Here is an 18,179-nt window from a genome sequence, read left to right on the forward strand (position 1 = left end):
ATGGTGTCTTCCTACTTAGAAACTAAGACCAGCTCCCTGGGAGGATCACTCAAAGTTTTATAATTCCTTCAGCTGCAAGAAAACAAATTCTCTCTGGGCTGAATTTAAAGTTGTATCTGGCATCTGAAGGATGGTTTGAAACAGCCGCCAGTGTTTTGTTGTTTTTTTTTTTTTAATTTTTTAATTTTAAGGCGCTCTACACCCAGTGTGGGGCTGAGACCCGGATGCTCTACCGGGCCGAGCCACCTGGAAAGAGCCGCCAGGATTACTGGCGTCCATCCCTGGGAGGGGCTACGGGTGGGGGCATGTGGACTCTGGGATCAGGCTGCTTGGTTCTTTTTTTTTTTTTTTAAGATTTTATATATTTATTTGACAGACAGAGACCACAAGTAGGCAGAGAGGCAGGCAGAGAGAGAGGAGGAAGCAGGCTCCCCTTTGAGCAGAGAGCCCGATGCGGGGCTCCATCCCAGGACTCTGGGATCATGACCCGAGCCAAAGGCAGAGGCTTTAACCCACTGAGCCAGCCAGGTGCCCCAGGCTGCTTGGTTCTTAAACTGGCTTCACCATTCTGGGCGAGATACCTATCCCCTCTGTTCTTATTCATATGTAATGTCTATGGATAAATTACAGCCCCCACCTTGGGAGAATTAAGTGAATTAGTTGTATGAATAAATCAAATGCAGAGAACAGAGCTTGGCATAGAAGAAGTACTCAGTAAATTTGATTTATTCTGTGTCCCCATCGACCTTACCAACTGCCAAGGGCAGGGGAACTACTCACTTTCTGCCAGAGTCTTATTGCGAGGAACCTGGACCTGGTCCCTGAGAACAAATTAATCATCAAGGACAGAGGTCAGGCCGGAGCAATGGGGCTCAGTTTAGACAGAACAAGACCATTTCCCTTCTCCCTCTGGAAGGCCAGTAGAGTCTCCGAGGGGCCGCATGCCCCCTGAAGAACCCAAATCCAGAAGGAGGACTCAACTTTCTAGAAGACACACGTTCCAAAGTTCTGAAGGGAGTGAGCAGGTGTCTTCCTAGATCCAGGGCTATGCCTTTGGAGGGGGTGCCCCCGCACCCAAGATGAAATGAATCATTTGGGGAGAAAACTTCAAGAGCTCCCTTGAGGTTTCCGTGTTGCTAATACTCGCTCTGTTTTGACTTTTTTTTTTTAAGATTTTATTTATTTATTTGACAGACAGAGATCACAAGTAGGCAGAGAGGCAGGCAGAGAGAAGGAAGGGGGGAGCAGACTTCCCGCCAAGCAGAAAGCCCGATGCAGGGCTCAATCCCAGGACCCTGATATCATGACCTGAGCCGAAGGCAGAGGCTTTAACCCACTGAGACACCCCCAGGGGCCCCTGTTTTGACTTTCTTTAACCATAACCCCAAACCTTGCTGATACCGGCTTCCTGGATTCCAGAGTCTACCCGGTCTTTTCTGCTGCTGTGACTTACATTCCCTGATTGCTTAGTTTGGTTAATGACCCTGTGTATTTGTCTTTAAGTTGCAGCTTGATCCCTTCGAGCCACTCATGCTGACCTGGGGTCTGGTAACTCATGTTCAATCTTGGCCGATGATATTGTGCCTGCCTCGATGCCCTCCACACTATCTGTGCCCCCGTGGACACTTTGTAGGCCCCCCAGCTCCACGGGCATTCCTGGCCAGCCCAAGACTCTCTTTCTCCGAAGGGAAAATATAGGTACACGGAGACTAAATGATTTGTTTAGGGAAATAGAAAAGGAGCTAGAAATTTAGCCAAGCCAGAATTAGAACCTTCAGATCGAATTGCATCTAAAATACAGTAATCAGCAAGACTTCGTTCTTAAATAAAATGTTGTTTTAATAAAATACTGCACATATATATTTTTCTTTTCAAAGATGTTATGACCAGGATGGCTGGTGTGAATGGTAATATATGGTGAACTGTATAATTAGTAGCAAAAACAAGGACTCTCAAATAAATAGGCTTAAACATTCTTTTTAAGACATATTCTGCGAATCAGCTGAGACTTAAGAACAGGCAAGGGAAAGCTGGCTTTTCCTCTAAGAATGTGCTTTTGGTTGTCTTGGGATAGAGAAAGGAGTCATATTTACCCTGTAAGAATCAAAAGTAACATTGGAGTGACCTTCTGGGGAGAGGATTCCTTGCCTCTCCTTGCCCTCTCCTCGCTTTTTTGTCCAAGATTTCAGAGTTTAACTAAACCATACACAAGCACTGCCCCAGAGCTGCTTTTAGGCATCTCTGTATCTGACAGGATGTGGAGCCAGTGGAAAATTCTAGGGAAAGCAGAGCTGGGCTAACAAGGAGGGAGATCTAGTGTGATAGAGGAGAAATTGATTATATCTGAATGCTCTGACCCAGTACAAATCAAGGTTTCTGCGGCCATTCAGGAATCCCGGTAAATGCAAAGACCATGGATATATAACAGAAAAATATAAGAAGCAGAATTACCCCACTAATTACCCATTAATTATACTCTAAGTTGGCCCCCCACTATTAAGAGTGCCTTACCTAAAGACTCAAATATAATCAAAGCCATTTAGATATTGTGTAACATAATTTACAAGATGTGCAGGATATGAAAAAGTCTTCCTTAACCCATCATCCTTCTTTCTCTGTCAAGTCCACTGCTCCTTTCTCCTTTCCCTTTTCTGCGTAAGGATGGGGACAGGTAGAAAATTCTCAGTTGAGATCCCCAGCCTGGGTGGCGAGCAGGCCCTACCTGGAAGTCTTGCTTTCACGTTATCTCAAAGAAGAGCAAGTAAGTCTTCAGGGAAAAATCCAGAAGGACCCAACTCCTAAAAGATAAGGCTTTCTCAACTAGCCTTATTTGCTTTCCAAAAAACCCCCCACCCAATACAATTAGAATTGCAAAGGAGGGAGCGGTCCCGGGCTGACTCTAGCACCTCTGGCCTCTGGCAGAAGACCCTAGCCTCCCTCAGAGGTTGGCACGGTCAGTCAGTAGTTGACCTTGAACTCTGTAGGCTCCGAGGCCCTCACAAAGACTTCTTGTCCGGCTGGCCCAGGACCCGGGCAAGGCAGTAAGGGATGAGGCTGACAGATGCCAGGGGCACGGCCGCACTCTTGCAGAAGGACAGGACGTAGAAGATCAGCTCCACTTGGGATGGGGGCTTCAGAGAGTCAAAGAGGTGCAGGAGGACGAGAGAGGCCACGATGCAGCAGAGGCGGAACGGGAACCATTTGCTGAACTTGCCCTTGCAGCTCTCCCTGTACATGCTGGAGTTGAGAGCCAGCCCCAGGCCGAAGAGGGTCCCCACGTTCTTGAGGAGGCTGGCGAAGGGCGTGGTGTCAATGTGGACCCATTCCGGCCGCTGGCACCATCTCTTGGCTTTTTCTAGCGTCCATAGGAGGTCTACGCCCAGCTCCTTGAGCAGCAGGTAAAATCCAATGGCAAAGCCGAACAGGAAGAAGGTGATGAGGAAGTACTTCTTGAGGCTGGCGTTGTAGATGCTCTGGATGTGGCGGAAAGTTTCAGCCACAGCAATGCCTGCGTGGGAGAAAGAATGTCTGTGAGAAGTAGGGAAGACTCCAGCCCTTCAGCTCTCGGGGCAGTGGGGGGTGGGTTCGGAGCCATGGATGACCTGCCATCCATCCTGCCATTGTGGCATTAAATCTCAGGTGCCAGATTAGAGAGCCACCTGTTTTATTCCCATACGTAGGTGGATGGGAAAACGGGAGAGGCATGTCGCATACATTCCTTCACTGCACTCGTGCTTCCTGTTGGGGCCCTCATGTTTCTACTTGAATACCCGCAGGGGTAGAGACCTCACTCCCACTTGCGCAGCCCATTTCATCCTTGAATGAATTATCAAAAAATCTGCCTTGTGTCCCCGCCGCCCCCATCCCATCTGTTGGTCTCAGTTATTTCTGTAGGAGTGAAGTTGTAAATCTAGAACCTCTGTAGAAAATGCATGTGAAGACAATTATTCTTATCTCTAACCTATACCTTCTCAGGTCTTTCATGTAACATGGCTTTCAGGCTCCTTCTCAAACAGGGCACCCAGTAGGCTGCCTTACTTCTGTGGTTGTTGTGAAACCCTCATCTCCCTTGGACTCCACACTCTTCTTGTAATGCTACTGTGTTCTGCTCTCACCCATCTCCAGGGGGGAAATTTTACAATGTCCTTAAGGTCTTATATTCCAGGACCTCCCACAATGTAAAGAAAGTCTTTCTTACACTTAACCTAAGTCTTTTCAGCCCCTTATAAATGGGATCTAAGACAACACAAGTATAGTTGACCCTTGAACAACATGAGTTTGAACTAGGTGGGTCTACTTATACGCAGATTTTTTTTGATGACTACAGTAGATCCCTGTAAATGTATTATCTCTTCCTGCTGATTTTCTGTTTTTTTTTTTAAAGATATTATTTATTTATTTGAGAGAGAGTGAGAGAGAGAGTGCCAGGTAGCATGAGGAGGAAGTGGGGCAAAGAGAGAAGCACACTCCCCGCTGAGCAGGGAGCCCCACGTGGGGCTCGATCCCACGACTCTGAGATCAGGACCTGAGCCAGAGACAGACTCTTAACTAACTGAGCCACTCAGGTACCCCTGCTCCTGATGATTTTCTGAATAACATTTTCTTTCTCTCGCTTGCTTTATTGTAAGAATACAGGGTATAATACATATAATATACAAAATATGTGTTAATTGACTGTTTATGTTATCGGTAAGGCTTCCAGCTAACACTAGACTATTCATAGGTAAGTTTTGGGAGAGTCAGAGGTATATGTGGATTTTCGAGTACATAGAGGGTCAGTGCTCCTAACCCCTGTGTTGTTCAGTTATCAACTGTATTCAAAACTCTGGTCCTATAAGAAAGACCAACTGTGGGTTTGAAAATTGATTTACCCAAATAAAGAGCTTTTCTAGGACCCTGTTCATTTGTTAAATTTGGTAGATTCCCTTAAACCTAAACTAAGGACCTGGGCGCCTGGGTGGCTCAGTCAGTTAGGCATCCCACTCTTGATTTCAGCTCAGGTCATGATCTCAGGATCCTGAGACTGAACCCCATATCTGGCTTCATTCTCAGTGCGGAGTCTGTCTGAGGTTTTTTTCCCCCTCTCCCTCTGCCCTTTCCCTACTCTCTCTCTAAATAAAGAAATAAAATCTTAAAAAAAAAAACAAAACCCAACAACAGAACGAGGGGGCAGTTTCCAGCTGAAGATCAGTAAGAAATAAAGAATAGAAAAGGAAATTTCTAGCTGATTCAATTGAGTAAATGAACTTGACGTATTGCAACTTTTCTGAAACACTTTGAATTGCGTACATCTGGGCACTCCTGTAGAAATGAAGAGTTTCCCCACCCTTCCCATTCAGCCCGCTGAAACGCTAACAGCACTGATGACACCCAGAGCACAACTGGCATGCTGGGATTTTGTCCCAGTTGGGGAGACACGGGATAGGAGGGGCGGGAAGGGAGAAAGCCAAAGCAGCTGATACCTGACAGGACTCCGGCAACAACCTGGTGGGGAAAATGAGCGGCGAGGTAGATTCGGGACAGACAGACATTCAGCTGCACGGCCCAGAATCCCAACCACAAAGTGACGTTCAAGCACCTGCAAGAGGAGAGGTGGTCAGACAGCACCCGGGTACGCATCCCTTAGCGAGGACAGCCCTGGCAGGAACGCCAGAGCCTGGCCAACTGAGGTGCTGTCCGCGGAATTTTTATAAATTCGAAGCCCGTACTCCAAAGCTTGGAGATGCCCATGTCACGTGGTGAATGCTTGCACACGTGAACGTTAAGCTCCCCTATTTTACGTGTGTGTGATAATTAACCATTTCCACAGTGGCTGAGGGCTCAGAACTCTGTAGTAGGAATGTCTTATGTGCCTTTGTTTTTCAACCTGGACAAGGCGACTCTTTGGTTGGTACAGAAGTGGGTTTTTATTTAAACCCCGCTAGTAGGACGCTGTCTGGACTTGAGAAGTCCCCGTTACTGTGTTGGGCCTTGTTTCCTTATCTGTAAAGGGAGGGGTTGTACTTGTAGGTCCCTTCCAGCCCTGACATCCTGTGACCTTCATGCTTGCCCTCAGCAGAAATGCCACCACTCGGCTCACTACCAGCCCAAGGCGGGGTGGGCCAGTGGTGTGGAATGTGGGGAAGAGCAAGTGGTATGTCCATTTACAGAGACAGTCACCTCCTGCCCTCCACCCTCCAGTCCCCAGTGCTGAGTTCTTACCGAAATCTGTAGGTTGGCTTTTTCTTTCCCCGGAAGATAGCGAGGGTGGATGTGACCATCACGTAGTATACACCCGCTGTGCCCATGGCATGACCAGAGGGACTCCCTAAAGAGTAGGGAAGAGAGGAATGGATGAACTAAAGGTAAAAAGTCTCCACCTAGGGGCTCCTGGGAGGCTCTGTCGTTATGCGTATGCCTTTGGCTCAGGTCATGATCCCAGGGTCCTGGGATCGAGCCCCACATCAGGCTCCCTGTTCAGTAGGAAACCTGCTTTTCCCTCTCTCTCTCCCTCTGCCCCTGTTTGTGTTCACTCTCTCGATGTCTCTCTCTGTCAAATAAATAAAATCTTAAAAAAAAAAGTCTCCATCTGGGACACTGCTAGGGCATGTCCTCTATCCATCCATCCATCCACCCACCCATATTTCTATCCATCTATCCATCCAACTATCTGTCCATCCACCACCCATCTTTCCAACCTTTCATCCATCCATCCACCAATCCTGCCATCCACCCATTCATCCCTTTAGTCATTTATCAAACAAATATCTAGGGGTGCCTGGGTGGCTCAGTTAGTTAAGCGTCTGATTTCAGCTCAGGTCATGATCCCAGGGTCCTGGGATTGAGCCCCTCATGGGGCTCCTGCTCAGTGGGGAGCCTGCTTCTTCCTCTCCCTCTGTCGCTCCCCCTGCTTGTGCTCCCTCTCTCTGACCAACTGGGTTCCTCCCACATTCAACACATGGACTCTTGCATGCTAGTCTACATCTGAGTCTGCTTGCCAGGGCATCCCAGAGATAAAGCCTTGCCTTTCCTTTTCTCCTCCTTCTCCTCCTTTGCTCCTTCTTCCTCCTCTCCTCCTCCTCCTATTCATCTTCCTCTTCTTCTAAAATCCTTTATCTTTTACTCATGAAATATGATTGTGTATATTGTGCATGTGCGTGCACGTGCGCGCGCACACACACACACACACACACACACCATTCAAACTTCAGCTGCACAAGGACAGCGATCTTTGTCTCTTTTATTCACTGAAGGTACTCCAAGTACTTAGAACAATGTCTGGCATGGTGTAGGTGCTCAATAAATAAAATTTAAATAAAATGAAATTTTTAAAAATTTAAATAAAGTAAATAAATAAATAAATAAATAAAGTGAATGAATATGCTCTGAAGTGAGCAAAGGGTTTGCGAGAAGAAATAACTAAGGGCCATGCCCTAGTTTGGGAGTCAGGGATGGGCCCCTGAGGAAGGGATGCTGGCACCAAGACTTAAGGGTGAGTGAAGCGGTTGGATAGTCCATTGCCTACCAAAAAAGGAAATCTAATCTATCATTGGGTTGCATAAGAACTGTTTGGTTGTGTCTAGTAAAGCACAAACATGGGGACCCTGGGTGGCTCAGTGGGTTAAAGCCTCTGCCTTCGGCTCAGGTCATGATCCCAGGGTCCTGGGATTGAGACCCGCATCGGGCTCTCTGCTCAGCGGGGAGCCTGCTTCCTTCTCTCTCTCTCTACCTGCCTCTCTGCCTACTTGTGATCTCTGTCTGTCGAATAAATAAATAAAATCTTAAAAAAAAAAAAGCACAAACATGGGACGGGATTGGACAGTCGGTTCAGGAAGATACCTCTACTTGGCTGGTCCTTGGGGAAGAACAAGCTAGGGGCTTAGCCTTCTCCTGCTTTCCCTCCCCGGACGAAGGGCCACAATGCCATTACTCTCATGAGCTCTTTGCCTATAAGAATACCCTTCCCTCTCTGGACTAGCCATTCAGGTTCTGGAAACATTAGGCAGATTTCTAAATCAGCAGAGATGTGCTCTTCAAGGGGCCTCCTTGAATTAAATTAACATGGAGTTGTACCCAACTGAAGACTGACTAAAGCTTGAAGGAGCTGTCCTCCTCCTGTCCCCTCAAAGATGGCTTCGTCTACACTGACTGCTGAGAGGTGGCCACCGTGAGCAAGGTCCACCCAGCTTCTGTCTCTACAGAAGGGGTGGGGACTCTCACCTGGTCCAGTCTCACAGGTGACCGGAAACTGCTTTATCAGCGGCACGGAGGTGTTGCGGTAGTAATCTGTGTCCATGACCCACCAGTATGGACGCTGTCCAAACAGAATCCTGTAAAAAAGCAGAACCAGCGTCTGGAGTTACTGAAGGAACCCTTTTGCCTGAAGCCCACACCTTGGGGAAAAGGGAGTAGTGTGAGAAGATTCATGTGATCCGAAACAGAAAACTATTAGCTTTGGCTGCCTCCAAGAAGGGGAATGGGGTGGCTGGTGAGTGGTAGGAGAGGGAGACTTTTTCTGGTACATCCTTTATATAACTTTTGAATTTGGAACGACTCGAAAGAATTATTTACTCAAACAAAATTAAACCCGAGATCCTAAAAATCCATATTAATGGAAGCTCTGTGACTTTTTTAAACCCCAGGAAGAATTGGTCCCGGAAGGACACATACAGAACTACAGTTTGCGGGACACCTGGGTGGCTCAGTGGGTTAAAGCCTCTGCCTTTGGCTCAGGTCGTGATCTCAGGGTCCTGGGATCCAGCCCCGCATCAGGCTCTCTGCTCAGCGGGGAGCCTGCTTCCCACTCTCTCTGCCTGCCTCTCTGCCTACTTGTGATCTCTGTCTGTCAAATAAATAAATAAATAAAATCTTAAAAAAAAAAAAAGAACCACAGTTTGCACCTTGGACTTGCAAATCCTGCCAGGTCTCTATGCTCTTCCGTCAGGTCTCAGGGAGTCTTGGGTTTCCTCCGACATCAGAGAATGTGCCTGGGCCCCAGGGACAGTCACCCTCAGGAGATGTGGCCTCCTTGCCATAAGAATTGCTCTCTGAGGGACGCCTGGGTGGCTCAGTTGGTTAAGCAGCTGCCTTCGGCTCAGGTCATGATCCCAGCGTCCTGGGATCGAGTCCCACATCGGGCTCCTTGCTTGGCGGCGAGCCTGCTTCTCCCTCTGCCTCTGCCTGCCACTCTGTCTGCCTGTGCTCACTCTCGCTTCTCTCTATGACAAATAAATAAATAAAATCTTAAAAAAAAAAAAAAAAAGAATTGCTCTCTGTAAGGACAGAGATAGCTTCGGGCCCTTACTTTGTAATCTCTCTGCCTTGGAAGAGGGTACAGCCCAGACAAACCACTTCCCCTTTATTATTATTATTATTATTATTTTTTTTTAAGAGAGAGAGATCACAAGGAGGCAGAGATGCAGGCAGAGAGAGGGGGGGAAGCATGCTCCCTGATGAGCAGAGAGCCCGATGCGGGGCTCAATCCCAGGACCCTGGGATCATGACCTGAGCTGAAGGGAGAGGCTTACTTAACCCACTGAGCCACCCAGGCGCCCCAAACCACTTCTCTTTTAAAAGTACTAGATAAAGTACTAGATATGCTTTTCATTGTGGAAACAGGTGTCAAGGTTCAGCCCCTCCAGGACTGGAATAGTGATTTTTCACCGACATCAGAGATAGCCACTAACTCTGACCTCTGCCAACTCAAGAGAAAATCCATGGTTCTTCAACTGAGATCAGATGTTTAAAATAACCCTTTACCTGTTTACTTTTTAGGGTCATGCTGCTGAATAGGAGGCATTACAGACAACATTTAGTTCTTCAACCTCTCAACAGAGGTTTCAGAACCACATTGATACACCTTGGTCCTCTCAACGCCATGACAAAATTTTTTTGGATACTAAAAGACATTTATTGTTTATGGCCAAAGAATATTAGACCTAGAAGCATCTTCAGAATCACTTGAGAGTAGACATAGATAGTTTAGGGATGGTAAAGGTCTTAGCTGGCCCAAGCTCTTTATTTTCTAGATGTGGAAATAGAGGCCAAACCAGTCATGTGCTGGAGTCAACTGGTACTGGCCAACCACTGTAAAAGATGTAGGATTTTTGCAAGCATGACTCATCAGTAGATTGAAAGTGGCCCCAAGGGGAATACAAAGACAGAGAAATTGACAAATGCTAAAATTAGGACTACCACTTGCCCTCTGAGAGAGTCACTTCATCAGCATTGACTATAATCTAGTTCTTAAGAACCTTGCCTCTGAAATCAGCCTGCCTAGGCTTCAGTGCTGCCTCTGCCTTTGACCACCATGTTGATCAAGCTGTGGTTGCTTATCTCAATGCTTCTGTCTCTTCATCTGTTATATTGTAGCAACAACCCCACAGCAAAGCTCTTGGCACATGGCCTAGTACCTATTAAAAGTTCAATAAATGTAAACTAGAATTATTATTAAGGTCCCAGAGATAACCTAAGTTTACAGATTATAAAACAGAAACTCAGAGAGTGGCTTTGATTTGCCCAGGATGTAAAGCTGGTGGGTGGCTGAATGAGGGTTGGAGCCCAGTTCTCTGGGTTGCTTCTCATTTTTCCATCCAATGGATTTTTTTTTTAAGATTTTATTTATTTACTTGACAGAGATCACAAGTAGGAAGAGAGGCAGGCAGAGAGAGAGGAGGGGAAGCAGGTTCCCCGCTGAGCAGGGAGCTCGATGTGGGGCTCGATCCCAGGACCCTGGGATCATGATCTGAGCCGAAGGCAGAGGCTTTAACCCTCTGAGCCACCCAGGCGCCCCATCCATGCCATGGATTTTAAGTTACCAACACGTTTCCTGTTTTCATGCACCATCTTTCATCCATCTATCTTTATGTTACCTATCCTGCTTCAAAGTAATAAAACTGGACTTCTTCACTTATAACCTATACGTCAGCCTTTTCACTAAGTCGAACAGCTGGCCTTCCATCCACATGAAATAGCCTTGCCTGTGTCTTCAACTCATGGACAGGGTTTCCTCTGTCTTCCCTCTTTAAGTAGATGATCCAAAGTTGGGAGGGGAGTAGCCTGTGTCTTCCCAAATAGCACGGAGACGGCAACTTCCAATGGACAGACATTTCCAGAGAGAATGCCAGCCTCTTCCCTTGCCGATCTCCTCTCTGTCTGGCTCTTACTCACCACTTAAAGACGAGGTTGAGCCAGTCTCCAATCACCGCTACCCAGAGGAGCTTGATGCCCACAGCTTCACGGAGATGGAACCAGATGGGGAAGAGGACATAGAAGGCATTCCTGAGGTCTGCGATCATGGACACCAAGATGAACCAATCCTGAGAGTCCTGGTAATTCACCTGGAGGTAGTGCGTTGACTGGATCCCAAAGTCATGAAGGGCATTCATTCCTTGCTCCATCCTCACTCCTGACGCCTTGGGCAGCCTTCAGCTGAGCCCTTGCTGCGATGACGGACTTGGTGGTGATTACTCTTCTATCAGCCCGCGCCTTGCCCCTGTTTTTATACACCCTGGATCTGCCCTGCAGGTCAACCCAGCCCTGATCTTTGGACTCAAAAACCACTTTTGTCTAAAATCTATTGATCAAAGGTGCATCACCGGTAGGTTGATGCAAACATGTCCGGGGTGATTTACGTAAAATAGAAAAACGGGCACACAAAAACAGCCTGATCTGCCATGTACTCGGCCGGGCCAATTATTAACTTTGGCACGCTGCTTGGGGTAGGGCTGCCCTCTGGCTCCGAAGCCAGCCCAGGGACCCAGGACAGAGTCTACATCTGCCCTGGTTCTTGTAGAGATTTCCTGTCTGCAAGTGCACTTATTTGAAGACAAAGACAAGTCTTGGTGTTCTAGCTATCATGTTTTAAGAATATTCCTTTTAAAATGTGGTAAGTTCTATCGTCCGGGGAACCATCACCTTGCTGGGCCTCTTTTATCTGCAGAGGGATCTCTGGAGGGCCCCTGGTCTGGGAGCTCAAACCCTCTTCCCACGGTTGTCTCGGTAGCTCTTACGGCCAGGAAATAATCATCTTTGAATGCACTGATTAATTCCCTTAATGTCCTTCAGGTCGGGACCTTTGGGGTTTTAACAGGCAAGTTTAAGCAGTAGAATGAATGTGTGTTCATGCAAAAACAATGTGCTGACTATGTAGTTCTTCGTAAAAACACCAGCAAGCTGGTGACTGGGAACTCCGGAAAGGGCTCCTGTTTTTTTTTTTTTAAATGCCTTTGAATGTAGCTGATATACAATGTTGCATCAGTTTCAGGTGTATAACATAGCAATTGGACATCTCTACACATTGTGCTATGCTTGTCACCATGCAACGTCACTGTGCAACACTGTTTCAATACCATTGACTGTACTCCCTGTGTTGTACCTTTCATCATGGTGACTTATTCATCCCATGAGATCTGGAAGCCTGTATCTCCCACTCTCCTTCCCCCATTTTGCCCCTCCTCCCCGCTTCCTTCCCTCTGGCAACCATCAGTTTATTCTCTGTATTTATTGGTTTGATTCTGCTTTTCATGTTTATTCATTTCTTTCTTTTTTTTTTTTAAGATTCCACATATAAGTGAAATCGTGTGATATATTTGTCTTTCTTAGTCTGACTTATTTCACTCAGCATAATCCCTCCTGGGTCCATCTATGTTGTCACAAATGACAAAAACCTCACCCTTTTTTATGATTGAGTAATATTCCTCTGTGTGTGTGTGTGTGTGTGTGCGCGCGCGCGCGCGTGTGTGTGTCTATTCTTATCTCTATATGGACACCATCTCTTCTTTATCCATTTATCTATGGATAGATGGTTGGTTTGCTTCCATATCTTGGCTATTGTAAATAACGCTGCAATAAACAGAAGAATGTATATATCTTTTTGAACTAGTGTTTTTTTTTTCTTTGGGTAAATGCCCAGAAGTGGATTACTGGGTCATGCAGTAGTTCTAATTTTTAAAAAGATTTTATTTATTGATTTGAGAGAGAGTGAGCAGGGGAGCAGCAGAGGCAGAGGGAGAAGCAGACCCCTTGCTAAGCAGGGAGCCCACCATGGGGCTCGATCCCCAGGACTCCGGGATCATGACCTGAGCCAAAGGCAGACACTTAACCGACTGAACCACCCAGATGCTTCTGGTGTTTCTATTTTTAAATTTTTTGAACAAACTCCATACTGTTTTCCACAGTGATTCTACTAATTCACATTCTCACCAACAGTTCATGAGAGATCCTTCTTCACCACATCCTCGCCAACACTTGTTATTTCTTGTCTTTTTTATTTTAGCCATTCTGACAGGTGTACAGTGATATATGTTTTTAAAAATATTTATTTATAAAAAAAAATAAAAATATTTATTTATTAAGTAAACTCTAAACCCAACATGGGGATCGATCTCACGACCCTGAGATCAAGAGTCATACGCTCCTCTGACTGAGCCAGCCAGGCGCCCTGTAAGGTGATATTTTATTATGGTTTTAATTTGCATCTCCCTGAGGGGTTTGTGCTTTCTTTCATTTGTATTTGGAGATTTTATATATATCTATATACCTAATCTCCAGGAAGTCCATTGCATGGACTTCCTGGAGACTAGATATATAAAGGACAAGGAATAAATAGAAGTAACAGAAACTAAGTTATGAGAAACAATGCTGCCCGCTTTCCTGCAGGAGCCGAAATCATCCTGTAGCCATGCAGAGACCAAAGCCTCACACACCTGGGTCACCTAGACCTCTGAAGGGAGTTGGGGGTGGAATCAGGTGACAGACTAACATTTTCAAAGATCAGAGCTCGTTGGAATAGAGTTTTTCAAAACCTGCTTGGATTTTCCATCGGTAAGTCCATATTGCCTTGTAAGGAGTGGATTGGGGACAAGGAAAAGAAACTCAGAGCTAATGAATGGGTAGCAAAGGTTGACAACATTCCATGCTGGAAATGATTACAATGTCATCCAGGAGGTATGACCTGGAGTCTCACCCCCACCTCCCCTGGGCTCCCACCCAGCTCAAGCTGATTCTAACTGCCCTTGACCACATTGTCTCTGCTGGTCCAAGCAACCCCCTCCCCCCCACTTCTAGGCTAGAGAGCGGCTAATGGTCGGGGAGCTGCCGGTGGGGCTTGTGGTTGGCAGGGTTGTGGAGGGCAGGGCAGTGTTCTGCATTGTCAGGACTGCAAGAGCACGGGTTGGAGGCCCCAACCAAAGAGATGGCCCCTTCCCTCTACTAGATAAGCCCTCCTCAAAAGTATTCAGTAACTATTGTGGTGATCCCTGGGGACTGGAGCTTTTATGGTCTGGGGTGAGTGGAGGGTGAACAGAGCAGATCCTTTAACAAAATATCCAGAGGCCACTGTCTAGGTCTCCACCATGTGCTCGGTAGGTGGGGAACCGGTGGAGAGCCCTATCTTCTGGAAGAACCGCAGGGAGAGGGTTCATGTTGATAGAGACACATGATGGGGCTGATAACCCTTTCGGGGCATACTGGGCAGCCTTCTGGCAGGCTGCCCTCCAGGGAGGGGGACCCTCTTGGAGCAACTGTGTACATCACGAGACCATTTACTCGTCTTTACCTTTCCACCCTCCAGCTCCATCCTGCCGCCTCCAGCAAATTTTTATCGTGTGCAGAAAAGAATGAGGCCCCAAAGGACCCGAGTCTGTTAGAAAGCTGAAGAGAGAAAATTAGAGTTCTCAGATCCTCAAAGGACTTGTGGGTATTTGAGGTGAATATTGTGGACAAAGCATGGGAGTGGCTAGAGATTTGGGTGAGGATCCGATCACTTAGAGACGCGTCTCCCAGAGGCAGCTCCTGTCAGCTTCCCCTTCAAGAAGTTTTCCAGTTTAACTCAACAAACATTTCCTGAGCAAAGCGCCTCGCGCGACTCCCTGAGGATTCAACGTTAAACCCCCATGTTCTCAGGGACCTTGACAATGGGGTGGGGCTGAGAGGCCCGGTCTTCGACAGTTAGGTCAAGTGGACCTTTAAATTAAACTTAATAATAATAAAATAATAAAATAAATTTAAAGCAGAACTTTAAATTAAAGCTGAATCCATTTGTCCAAATATAAATGACTTCTTTTTTATTTTGTCCTCAGTGAAGATGACTCAAGACTTACTAATGCCCTCTGGGGAGATGAAGTATGGGAAGCAATGAAGATGGAAAATTATAGAGGCCCCCCCATTTTTTTTTTTTTTTACAGGTACACTAGCTGGGCACTCCTCGGGCACTTTCTCCACAAACAGAAACTCAAAGGCTTGGGGCTCTTGGTTCGGGAGGAACATTAAGGAACGTTAAGGAAAGGGTCCAGAAAGTACAGTCTGGTCTGTTATTAAGTAAGCACAGCTGGTTCCAGTGTCCTGGTGCCTCCTTCTCCAAGAACAAGTTTGACTCACTCACTCGAACAAGTTTATTTGCCGACAGGAAAGTGAGGAGGAAAAGGAGCCAGAATTTGCCGCACACCTCATCCAAAAATTGCATTTCTTACCAAAAAGAAATTCTGACTTCACCTGCAGCCACGTCCTCTGTTCTGGGTGGGGCTCTGGGTGCTGTTGAAGGAGCTGCCTTGCCTCACTCAGCTGTCATCACCGGAGAGGGTCTTGTCTGCACATGAAAGCAGGCATGCAAAACCCAGCTTGGATCTGGGGCTTTGAGCAGAGTAGATTTCTCTGAAGGATGACAGCTGAAATTGTACAAGATACAGTTTTACTTTTTTTTTTTTTAATTTCTTTATTTGCTTTTTTTTTTTTTTTTTTCCTACCTGGTGATCAGTGGGGGTAAGGTGTTCAGGGGTAGACAGTAGACACTGGCTGGATGGATGACTGTCACCTTTTCGATGAGTGACCCTGTTGATTTTTTACAAAAACAGATTGGGGAAAGCAGGTGGAGGGAGAGGTGGGTTAATCATTGTTAGCCGGTGAAAATGGCTGATTTATCGCTGGCGTGGTGAGAAAGTTCAGCTTCAGGACCTTGAACTGTGCATCTATTGACCAGGTGGGGGGAGCGTGGTTCATGTCTCAGGATGGGCTGGACATTTTGTCCACAGAAAAACCCCGGAGGGCATTTGCTTCACTGTCAACAGTGAACAGCTGCCTGCTCACTACCTTCTCCTTCCACCCCAGGGTCTGCCTTCTACCAACATCAGGTGGACAATGGGAACTTTGACAGGAAGCATGGACAGGCCATCCTTTGCCTCCCCCCACCCCCCATCTTCCTTCACTGTCCTCCCTAGAGAAGCTGTTGTTCCCTCCAGAGAATATCCTGTTTCCACAAATGGTCAACCAGTCCCCTCCCCACCAGATGGTAGACAGTTCTCCTGCTCCTCGTCAACCCTTGGGCAATGCCAAATCACGTGAGCCCTCAGGACACATTCTTGCTGTCAAATTTCATCCTTCCCGCCAGGAGTTAAACTTTGTCCATGGTGCACTGCAGAGGCAGAGGCACGGGAAGTAAGTCTCCAATATAGTGGTTGGAACCATTTGCAAAAAGCTCATTTTCCCCTTCGTTCTGGTCTGTACCCCGGAGGCAAAGAGGGGCTATCCAAGGTGAGACAGGAAATGTGACTCAAGCTAAAGATGCCATCCCTTCCTTGCTTCAATTCAAGGCTTCTTCGAAATTCTTTGAAAGAATTGGGACCGAGGAAAGAAGAAGGGAAACTAAGTCCTGCAGCCGCAGAGCTTAGCCCGGTGGGAGGTGGAGTGAGGTGGGGTCTGCGGGAGTTGGGGGGGTAAAGGTGGGTGTGGGACAGAAGGAGGGTCTTGATTTCCCTTAGAAGATTCTCAGAGACACCCTCAGGCCTCCCGCAGGCGGCCCTGAAGACCACCCCTCCCCCACCGCTATTGCCAGGGTTTAGCAGGAAAATAAAAGATTACAAGGGAAGATGAAAGAGCTGTGTGACCTTGGCTGAGTCACTACAGTCGTCTGGGTTTGACTTTTGTCAACAGTTTTGATGAGACTTGGTGACCGTCACCCTTAGTCCTGTGTTAACACTCCCGAGTCTTTGGTGCTCCCTTGAAAAGTAGCTCCCGTGACGTGGTTCCTGACTTTTAATGACCCAACAGAAGTCAATGATTCATTATTGCTAGAAGGAGAAGATAAATGTACTCATATCTTCTTCATTAAAATATTTTCCAAAGTCCTGTAGTTATGGAGCACCTGGCAGGCTCAGTTGGTGGGGGGGGGGGGGGGCTCTTGATCTCAGGGGTGGATCTGAGCCCTACACTGGGTATAGAGATTACTTAAAAAAAAAAAAAAAGGCAACATAATCACATAGTTTTTAAAAATTCAGAGTTCAGGGCGCCTGGGTGGCTCAGTGGGTTAAGCCTCTGCCTTCGGCTCAGGTCGTGATCTCAGGGTCCTGGGATCGAGCCCCACGTGGGGCTCTCTGCTCAGCGGAGAGCCTGCTTCCTCCTCTCTCTCTGCTTGCCTCTCTGCCTACTTGTGATCTCTGTCTGTCAAATAAATAAAATAAAATCTTTTAAAAAATAAATAAAATAAAATAAAAATAAAAATTCAGAGTTCAAAGGAATATTCAGTGAAGCCGGTTCTTCCTCCCACCTCTGGGCACCTTCCAGATACCAGTATGCAGCCCAGAGCTGCCAGGCATCAGGGGTCCAGGAAGCCCCCTGAGGGTCTCCAGTAGAGGGGAGCTCCCTGCATAGACACTGGAAGCCAGTCCAGATGGAGACTGGAGGAGAGGGGGCAGTTCCCCCTTCCCTTTCCCCCTCTCTTTCTCCCCCAGCTCTGCCCTGCAGTCTTTTAATCAACTCTTTCCTTAATGGCCAGAGCGCTTTTGTCCCAACCAAAACACCACGCTGCACAGCCAGTTATGAGCCCTTCCCTCTTCCGGAGCCCAGCTGGGGGGAGATAATTAGGAAATCAGTAGTCTTGGACCCTTTGAGCCCACACCTTACCCCCTCTGAGAATTCCCCAATGAGGACCACAATGCAGAGAAAGAGGAAGAGGTGAAGCCTGGAATTGTCCTGAAAACAAACAGTGAGGTTTCCCTGCCCCCCAACCCCCACCCCCAAGCCTGCAAAGGGCCAAGGAACTATTCTGAGCTATGAAAACACGGCAGGGCTCTGCTAGGAAGTAAACAGCCGTCTGTCCCGCCAACGCCTGTCTCCTTGGACACGAGTCCTGACACTGCTAGATCTCTGGCCAGCAGGCAGGAGACAGAGGGAGAAAGGCAAGGAGAGTCTTGCATGCCTCCCTCCTC

General features: G+C 47.2%; 1 protein-coding gene and 1 long non-coding RNA gene across 3 annotated transcripts; one reads left to right on the forward strand and one right to left on the reverse strand.

The window, feature by feature from the left end:
* Window positions 1–1,821: 1,821 nt before the first annotated feature.
* On the reverse strand, window positions 1,822–11,575 carry G6PC1 (glucose-6-phosphatase catalytic subunit 1). 2 transcript variants are annotated; one of them, XM_047708609.1, is made up of 5 exons: window positions 11,319–11,575; window positions 8,200–8,309; window positions 6,202–6,307; window positions 5,463–5,578; window positions 1,822–3,508 (listed from the first exon to the last, which is right to left on the reverse strand). In XM_047708609.1, exons 1-5 carry the CDS (start codon window positions 11,360–11,362, stop codon window positions 2,997–2,999), a joined length of 888 nt encoding a protein of 295 aa, XP_047564565.1. In that variant the 5' UTR covers window positions 11,363–11,575; the 3' UTR covers window positions 1,822–2,996. The 2 variants fall into 2 exon arrangements, with proteins under 2 accessions (XP_047564565.1, XP_047564564.1); XM_047708608.1 differs by having other exon boundaries at window positions 11,149–11,572.
* Window positions 11,576–11,736: 161 nt separating this feature from the next.
* LOC125087873 (uncharacterized) lies at window positions 11,737–14,763 on the forward strand. Its single transcript, XR_007123532.1, has 3 exons — window positions 11,737–11,866; window positions 13,639–13,803; window positions 14,552–14,763. It is a non-coding gene; the product is annotated as an uncharacterized LOC125087873 (long non-coding RNA).
* Window positions 14,764–18,179: the final 3,416 nt, after the last annotated feature.

Source organism: Lutra lutra, chromosome 16 (assembly GCF_902655055.1).
Source record: "Lutra lutra chromosome 16, mLutLut1.2, whole genome shotgun sequence".
NCBI lineage: Eukaryota > Metazoa > Chordata > Mammalia > Carnivora > Mustelidae > Lutra > Lutra lutra.